This window comes from Gavialis gangeticus, unplaced genomic scaffold, assembly GCF_001723915.1.
Source record: "Gavialis gangeticus isolate Ggan-Ray unplaced genomic scaffold, GavGan_comp1, whole genome shotgun sequence".
Classification (NCBI taxonomy): domain Eukaryota; kingdom Metazoa; phylum Chordata; order Crocodylia; family Gavialidae; genus Gavialis; species Gavialis gangeticus.
This window is the reverse complement of record NW_017729012.1, coordinates 5,455,657-5,464,991: the sequence shown is the minus strand read 5'-3', so window position 1 is coordinate 5,464,991 and position 9,335 is coordinate 5,455,657. Positions and strand designations below refer to the sequence as shown.

At 47.1% G+C, this 9,335-nt stretch overlaps 1 protein-coding gene across 2 annotated transcripts in view; it reads left to right on the top strand.

Annotated features, from left to right (window-relative positions):
• The window catches only part of AATF (apoptosis antagonizing transcription factor), an 80,922-nt gene that overhangs the window by 277 nt on the left and 71,310 nt on the right, over positions 1-9,335 (top strand). The window contains exons 2-4 of one of the 2 annotated variants that reach the window (XM_019511103.1): positions 6,147-6,338; positions 6,964-7,407; positions 8,445-8,582. In XM_019511103.1, coding sequence (XP_019366648.1) covers positions 6,147-6,338; positions 6,964-7,407; positions 8,445-8,582 — 774 coding nt within the window. Of the gene's footprint in view, positions 1-6,146; positions 6,339-6,960; positions 7,408-8,444; positions 8,583-9,335 lie in introns of both variants that reach the window. The other variant, XM_019511102.1, reaches the window with a different exon arrangement.

Genomic DNA, 9,335 nt, shown 5'->3' with positions numbered 1-9,335 from the left:
CGGCCTATCGCTGCCCCCACGTGGGCGCCGCGTGGGGCCGGGGCCTGCGCCTGAGCTTGGCGGGGCCCGAGGAGCCTCCGGGGTGGCACGCGGGGGCCTGGCCGCATCGGCTGCTCTGTGATCGGCTTGCTTCCCGCCCGCCCCATCGGCTGCTGTGCCCCCACCCTGGGCGCCCCCTGCCTCATTGGCTACTCTGCACTCTGACCCCTGTCCTGGGTGCCCCCTGTCCCATCAACTGCTCTGCCCCGTGCCCTGGGTGCCCCCTGTCTCATGGCTGCTCTGCCCGCCCCATCCCATCAACTGCTCTGTGCTCTGCTCCCTGTCCCCTCTGCTCTGCTCCCCTCCTAGCTGCCCTGGTACAGCTGTCTTCTCCCTGTGCACAGGCAGAGGCAGCCTGTGCTTAGGGTGGCTATCATAGAGGACAGTCTGTCTGTCCTCTGTTGATACGAAACCCGACACCTTTATATCCTCTTGAAGAGAAAAATATAGGACGTAAAGGTGTTGGATTTTGTATCAATAGAGGACAGAGTAGCAGAAAACCGGAATGTCTTTTATGATGGCCACACTACCCAAGCCACGTGTCTCCATTTGGCCATCCGGCCTGCTGCGGTGTGGCACAGCGCTGGGGTTGTGCTCCCTCCTTGCTAGCGATCGCGCTCCCCTCTGCTTCCAGAGGGTCCCAGCAGGGTGAGGGGTGCTGTCTCCAGCTGCCCAAATTCACCTCCTTTCCACACGAGTTTCTTCGAAGCAATTGTGTCCCTTCAATTTCTGTGCACAAGGCGCCAGAGCAAAATAATGCAGCTGTGGGAGAAATTAATAAAAGCTTTGATTGTTTTAAGGTTTCTGATGTAGTTATTTTCCTGTCCCCATCTGGTTTTCTCTCTCCTTTCTTTCTCATGCACCTGGCCTGCACCAGTAAGAGAATTAAGCATTAACCATGATGGTACGCAATAGCCCGGTTGCTGTATCTCCATTAGGTACAATCAGAGCCTTAGGGCTGCATCATAAAGGCCCTGTTTGTGTTAGTTACTATTTCAGGCTTGAGATATAATATGGATGGTTTACAGACTAAATTTCTTAGCTGAAGGCTGATGGAGAAGATGAGCAAACACATATACCAATGCAGGCCTGGGGCAATTGATTGGTGGGAAGTCTAGCCTTGCCACATGTCTTTAGAGAAGAGGAGGGGCTGGAGTTTCTGCCCTAAAGCCGTGTCAAGATCAGGCTTAACAGTGCCTTAAGTCTTCTTGTCCCTGAGGAAAGGGTTTATGCCACTTCTCTTGCCACCCAGTCCCAAGGCTGTGTGTCTCTAACCTGCCCTCTGGTGAGTCTCCCATTTTGGATCTTTTTCTCTTATGAGTAGTTCAAGGTGCTGCCTCAGCTCTTGTTTTGCCAAGTAGGAGGGGAGTTCAGGTTTTATCTGTGCTGGTAGCAGAAAAAAAAAGCATGTCCCCACTCGCAGCTGCTCCATGGGGCAGAGTCTTTCTGCTGGCAGAGTAACACTGTCTCCCCCAGCAAAAGAAGACTTCTGCCGGCTGCTGTGGGCCTTTAGCAGCTGGTGCCTTCCCAGGTGCTCTTCACACTCTGCTGGCACAGCTGCTACAGCGGAGCCATGGGGAGCCATCAGAAGCCATGCAGATGTGAAGCAGCTGTGGTGATTTGCTGTCTGCTGCCAAAAGTTTTGATGGCAAAAGCAGCTTGGTACAGACAAGGTCTCCTTTAACTGGATATACTTGATATGTATTTGTTTTCACTGCTACTCCTAATCTTCTCAATGTGAGCAATAACACTGGTGGTAGACTAGTTATTTTCACATCTCCCCTTCCTGCTTGGGGAAGGGTCTGTCCATCAGTTACAGTCCTGGTCTGTACCTAAAAGGCCTGGTATAGCTCCATTGGCTGGGAGTGTGAATAAATTATGCCCCCAGCTGTATAGTCCAAAGCTGTAGCATAGACACAGTTGTACAGTAAAATACCATTATGACCAGTGTAGGTCTGGTTTAAGATGCTGATATAAGCTATGTGAATGCCAGCAAAAGTCTGTAGTGTAGAGATCACACATGTCATGTGCTAACACTGTAATCCCTTTAAGGCAGGCCCATTTTTATTATGCTAATTTGGTATCTAGCAGAGTGGAACCCTGATCCTTGGCTGATTGATAGACAATAACACAATAAGCATTGATCAGGAATTGCTACTAAACTTAAACCATATTTTAAGAAAAGTTTCGAGTCTTCCCGGACAGGGGGGAGAAATGTGATCCTTTACTGATATAGCTGTGCTGGTGGGAACTTCCCTTGTAGATGCAGTTAGCAGAGATGCAAATTGAAATTTTGGTTTGCTTATTGTGGGTTGGTGCCCCTGTACCAAAACACTCTCTACCCCCTGTTGACCCCCCCAAACAAAACAAAACAAAACAAAACAAAACAAAACAAAACCACTTTAGTGGTATAGCTGCATTTACCCTGGAAGTACTTTACTGCTGTACTGTGCTGGCATTCCTCTGCTGATTGAGCCCTCCTAGTGAAGACAAGGCAGTGAGTATAGGAAACAAATGGAGTTAGAGGAGGCCAGGAGGATGAGTTGACTTAACATGTCTAGCACCTTAAATTGGAGCACCTGAGCTGCCTAGGCCACTACTTGGTATACTTGAGATGAATTAATGTTTCCTGCTACCTTAATTTCAAGTTTTCTGCGTGCCTCTGTTTTGCCTCTAGAGACAGTGCAGTTTTTGAGAAATTAGTTGCTTTTGTCATGACATGAAAGTCCCTTTTTAATTTCTAGAGCAATACCTACCATTTTCTCCTGTATCCATCCCAAAACACCAGTACACAGTGTCTTCAATAGCCAACTAAGCCAAGGATTTCTGGCCTGTCTCCATGACCCAAGTTATTGTGTTCAGACACAGTTCTGAAGAGTTGAGGTTAGCTATCACAGTGCTGGGTGCCATTGGCCTGGTATACCCTGACTGGTGCACCATGGTCAGCATGGAGTCGGTTAACTTGACTCATACTGTTGTGTGTGACAGTAATACCCTGTCAGGCTGACACAATCTCATTAACCATTGAGAAACCAAGTAGGGTGAGATTTTAAGTTTTGTCTAATTCTGAAGGAATGAGATCTTGCATCTGACCTTGTGTTTGCCTAACATCAGTTCTTGGATGGGACCTGCCTATGTGGCCTTGCAGGTCCTCTGGTACCTGTTCTCTCTCCCTGTCTGTCCAGTTCCTCCCTTGTATCAGTGTCCATTGCCCTGGTGCCAGGTGTCTTGCCCTCTTGTCAGAGGGTGAAGGCAGGCTGATCAGTTGTAGCTTTTTCTGGAAAGTACTGTAGTTGTGTGTTTGTGGCTTAGTGAATAGTGTGATGAGAGGCCCCAGTTCTGCCCTTGCCCTCTGTGGGACCTTAAACAAATGATTCACTTTTTTCCCCTTTTATCTCTCTTCTGCCTTGCCTGTTTTGACTGCAGGTTCTGCAGGGCAGGGACCATCTCTTACTATGAGTCTGTATAGCTCCAGATTTAAGCAGGTGTCCCTGTTGTGCTTGGAGCTTGTAGCCCCTAGTATAAAGCACAGAGTTAACATATTCTGCGTGAGTTAGGTGCAGCCGTCCAGCTCCAAGTAACAACACAACCCTTTTTTTTGCAGAAATGTGTAAGCTGCTTTGTCTTAATACATAACACCTCCTTTAAAGATATCAAACACCGTATTACATAACTCTTTGATGTGATGTGTTGCATGTACTTTGTGCTGGCTGATATTGCAAGCAATATGTGGGTGAAATTCATTTCATTGCAGGGTAAAGTAACTTCTTAAGGGTTTTAATAAGTGCCTTAGGCCTTTTGCTGTGTGCGGGAGTGAGTTTCCCTGCAAATAAGAAGTCTGCAGAACTTACTGTCTTTGTGTTCTCAATAGAAGGATGACTTTCCAACCGAGCAGGCCCGGGGAAACTCCTGTTTTTTCTTTCACAGTTTGCAGTTCAGTGCCTGCTTGAGAATAAGACATTGCATCCCCTGTGGCTTGTGTTTTTTTCCCCTCTCCCTCCACCCAAGTAAACAATTTACATAAATGAGGCATTAACATTCTCAAATACACATTAGAAAAGCACTTAGCAATGTTCAGCCAATCAGATCACTCGATTGGCTGAACAATCCTAACCCTATAATTTTGCATATGGGGTGCCTTGCGCATGAATGAAAATAAAGAGAAGGGAGCATGTTATAATGATCCCTGTTTGCTGGAATAAGCAATTCCCCCTGCTCTGCAAAAGCGGCCTGGGGAAGGAGGGAAATAATGGTAATAAAACTGTTTTCTCTCCTTAGTTGTTTTAAAGCATTTAGTTATGTAAGTGTGTGATAAATGTATCGAGAGCCCAGAGTGCACTCGAAGTCACAGATTTCCTCCTGTTAATTTCTCAGCACGCACTGAGCACATTCAAGCTTTGCTGCGTCCTTTAGCCAGATGGGCTGCACTTCTCCCAAAGGCTCCTGCTGTTCAGAGACCCCCATGCAGGGCTGTACTGACTGATTCTCTCTGGTACCCAATGGAGAATGGAGTGAATGCAGGCCAGTGTTCACTGCACAACATGAACTTGATACTGCTACTTTGGTGTTTGATGGCAAACCTGGGAAGCGCTGCTTGGTTTGCTTTTGTTCAAGATGTTGAACTTTGCTGTTCTATGGCAACATAGCTCAAAAGCAATCTAGAGGACAGCTAGAGGCACAGTTGGAATCAGTTTGCATAACTTTTAGTCATAGATTCATAGATTCATAGATTTAGGGTCGGAAGGGACCTAGTAGATCTTCTAGCCCGACCCCCCGCCAGGGCGGGAGAACAACAAAACCCCAAAACAAGAAATGGGACTCAGATGAGTCCAGCCAGGTAGGCATCCAGCCTCTTCTTAAAGACCCCCAGGGTAGGGGCCAGCACCACTTCCCTTGGAAGTTGGTTCCAGCTCCTAGCCGCCCTAACTGTGAAGTAGTTTTTGCGGATGTCCAATCTATACCTCCTCTCCATCAACTTGTGCCCATTACTCCTTGTTATGCCAGCGGGCGCTAGGGGAAACAGCGTCTCCCCCAAACCCTTCTGGTCCCCCCTAGTGAGTTTATAGACGGTCACCAGGTCCCCCCTCAGCCTTCTCTTGTGGAGGCTGAATAGGTTCAGGTCCCGCAGTCTCTCACTGTAGGGTCTGCCCTGTTGTCCCCGGATCATGCGGGTGGCCCTCCTCTGGACCCTCTCCATGTTGTCCACATCCCTCTTGAAATGGGGCGCACAGAACTGGACACAATACTCCAGCTGTGGCCTGACCAGCGTCGCGTAGAGGGGGAGGATCACCTCCTTGGCTCTACTCGAGATGCACCTGTGGATGCACGACAAGGTCCGGTTAGCCCTGCCAACCATGACCTCGCATTGTCGGCCCATGTTCATCTTGGAGTCAATAATGACTCCAAGATCTCTTTCTGCCTCCGTGCTCTCGAGTAGGGAGTTCCCCATTGTGTAAGTGTGCTGCTGGTTCCTACTGCCCAAGTGCAGCACCCTGCACTTGTCCGTATTGAAACGCATCCTGTTCCTGTTAGCCCACCCCTGTAACCTGTCCAGATCCCTCTGCAATCTCTCACTCCCTGCTAGCGTGCTCACCTCCCCCCAAATTTTGGTGTCATCAGCGAATTTAAACAGGTTACTTTCCACCCCATCATCTAGATCGCTGATGAAGAAATTGAACAGCGCAGGCCCCAGGACCGAGCCCTGGGGGACTCCGCTACCCACCTCCCCCCAGGTCGAGTATGATTCCCTCTCCTCTTAATCATAATCTCCTCTTCCACAAAGGTTTTAGTAATATTGGAAGGGGGTTTGCAAACATCAGGCAGTGAAAGGTCTCGGAACCTTCCTTTATTTTTGTGGGATCTTAAGGAAAAGAACCTTTCTGTTTACTCAGTAGCTTATTGGGAGTCTTGGTTCTTATAGTTAGCTGAGATTCCTCTTTAGCTCAAGCCTTACAGGCCAGGCTGTGCAGAACATGAGGTCCTTAGTTTTGAATCTGTTGGAGATTGTCGATATTTAAATCTGGAGTGTCTTCCCTGTCTCCTGCCAACTTGGGTTCTGCATTTTGTGTGAAATCCAACCCCTTTAAAACTCCTTTTCTTTTTCATAGCCACTGCTGCCAGAGTGATTGACAAATTTGATGAAGGCAAAACTGAAGATGACATCCTTGCTGTCGGTAACATACGGAAACAAGCCTTGGCCCCCCTCTGGGAAGCTGATAAGCGGTACAGTGGAAGAGCTACATCTCGCAAAGCCTTGCAGGAAGAACTCTGGGCAGAGCCTCTGCACGAAGAGACATCTGGTGAGCCACTGCATGTCCTTCACCACTAACATAGCAGAAAGGAGCTTTAGGTCCCTGTTGAACCAAGTGCTTTAGTCCCATTGAAGTGCAGAAAGGGAAATCTCCAACACTACGGCTGCCCTGTGGAGATTCAGAGAGGTCAGTGACCAAGTGAGGGGTTCAGAAAAGCTCAGCCAGCTTTAGTGACCTGGCAAGAAATGGAAAGTGAACCATGTGTTGAGCTGCCACTTTTAAATTGACATATCTTGGGGACTAGTTGTTTAGTGTTGAGGTACTACAATTTCTCATTATAAAGATGCATGTAGCAGGGCTTGATCACCTTGTTTGCTTAACATTGTCTCATTATTTAATGTGAAAGTCTGTCAGCTAATCAATGGCTCTGATGATCATTGTTGCAGTGACTGTTACTGCAGAAAAGTGTGAGCAAAGGTTTCAATTTACAGATGTCACCTCATGAACCCATTGGCTAGCCCAAGTAATGGGCAAATTTGTGCCCAGGGTTATATGGAACGTAGAACTGAGAGAGACCAGACCGGCTGGACCAAGATAAGGAGGCACTGCAGAACAGCAGCTGTAATTTGTAATTCAATACTTTTGTTTTACTCTTTCCTTTTCTTATTAGTAGATGAAGAGACATCTCATGAAAGGAACCCTGACAGTGAAGATCTAGGAGAAGAATCTGCAGAAGACAGTAAAGACAGTGAACCTGGTCAGGGTGATAAGCTCAGCAGTGATCAGGATGGTGACACAGAAGATGACCAAGAGCGGGAGGAAGAGATCTCTGCCAAGGAACCAAAGTTCAGTTTCCAGAACATTGGTGACTTTGAGAAATTTACAGAGGGGATGGATGACGTGGGTAGCAGTGAAGAGGAGGATGAAGATGATGCCAGCATAGATGAAGATGATGTCAGCATAGAAGAGGAAAGTGAAGAGGAGGAATCTGAGGATGAAAATGAGCAGGACACAGAGGATGCAAAAGCAAGTGAAGATGATGGAGCGGTGATGACTTTCTCCAAAGAAAAAGTGGCTGAAGAAGTAGAAAAAGGAAAAGCTGTGAAAAACCAAATAGGTTTGTATATCGAATTTGCTTTGTGTTTTGATGAGCCTTACACCTTACCTACACTAGAGAAATTGAGCATGCTAAGGACTGTTTCAGCCTTTTAGCATGTGTGCGGCATGCTGTGTGCTTGTGCTATAGTGCTCCTAGCAGTTTACAAATGTTTTACCAACTGTGCTCTGTAGACTATGGCCTTGCCTGTACTATGGAGTTTAACTGTTGCTGGGCATGTTTGCCAGCAGTTGGTTTACTGAGCTTATTGATGCTACCATCACAGATGGGAACTTTCAGTGCCATATCTGTTGCACAGTGACTCAGATGCTTCAGAAATGTCTGTCCTGGCTTGCTGAGCAGGGAAAGAAATGTCAATTTGCTAGCAGCTCATGGGCCCTCTCCTCCAAAATGATAGCTTTTGCATTTACTGGGGATCTAAATGATGGATTGCAATTGTGGCTAAATACCTTCCTTCTTGTCCTTTGTAATAAGCTGGATCGAAAGTGGGTTTAAAAGGCAGTTAAGTGTTTACTTTGCTAGGACCATCATTAACTTTTTTGCCCAGTTGTCCCTTCTAGCCCAGAAACACCATGGCGGTCATGAAACACTGACTGTCTGCTCCCATCTAGTGGGGATTTTCTTTTTAATACCATAATCTGTTCTTCCCTGCAGCCCACAGCTTTGCTTTCCTGGACGTGCCAGGCTGTATGGCAGCTGAATTGATACTGGGTGCCATGATCTTGTGGTAACCTGCTGAGATATTGTCCTCTCTGGTGCCAGGGCTATCTCCGCTTCAGCATCTTTAAGAGTTGCATTTTTCTTGCGAATTTTAGCAGAAACCTCGGTGCATGTCTTTTGTTTGGGAAGCTGAAAGGCTTGTCTCGTTAACCTGTAAATCTCCATTTGCAACATGTCCTTTAAATAGGAAAGCAAAACCAAATGACGGATGCTTTCTGATTTAGAGAGTCTATAGGAAGCAAGATCGCAGGAAAGCAAGCAAGTAAGTAAATGCTGTGAACCATGCAATACATTTTACTGTTTCCTTTGTTACAAAGCTCTGTGGGACCAGCTATTGGAAGGGAGAATCAAACTGCAGAAGGCACTCATAACAGCCAACCAGCTTCCACAACCAGACACGTTTCCAGTATTTCAGAAAGAAGGTGGACAAGAGTTTGCCAACGCTGTCAAGAACAGTAAGAATTCTTATGTCTGTTACTTTGGTGTCAGCTAAGCAGACTGTCCTTGCCTGGAGTCCCCTGTTCTCTATTTTGTCATCAACTGTTGTGAAGTAGGGATGGTGCCTTCCATGTTTCTGTTGGCAAGTGGAAAAATCACTGATGGGGTATGTTTGGAAATGGGAAAGGTAGGACCTTGAGAGCTCAGGAGCAGTGTTAAGTGGCAAGTGTATCTTGTGCTGGCCTTAGCAATAGACCAGGCCCTGTTCAAACACAAAACAAGGTAATTCATGTCCCAAAGAGCCTACGATCAAAGCAGTGCTGTACCATCAGTCTTATAAATTAGGTCATGTGCAGTGCTGGTGCTGACTGGTAGTATTACTTATATTAGCCTGAAGATAAGGAGGATAGTTGGAGAAGCACTGAGGTCCCGGAGGGGAGGGGAGCCAGGTGTCCAAGGAGAGTGGTCGCTCCTTAAGGAGACGATCCTCCAAGCCCAATGGAAGGTAATCCCAACGAGGATCAAAGGGAGCAGGAGAGTACACAAACCACCATGGCTCACCAAAAGCATCCGGGAATGTCTCCTTGCTAAAAAGGAGGCTTACACCCAATGGAAAGAAGGGGTCATCACCAGGGAGGACTATTCTGCAGTTGCTCGGGGATGTAGCGGGGTAGTTAGGAAGGCCAAGGCAGAGATGGAACTGGGACTAGCTTCCCAGATTAAGGACAATAAGAAGTCTTTTTTTAAATACATAGGGGGCAAAAAGAAGG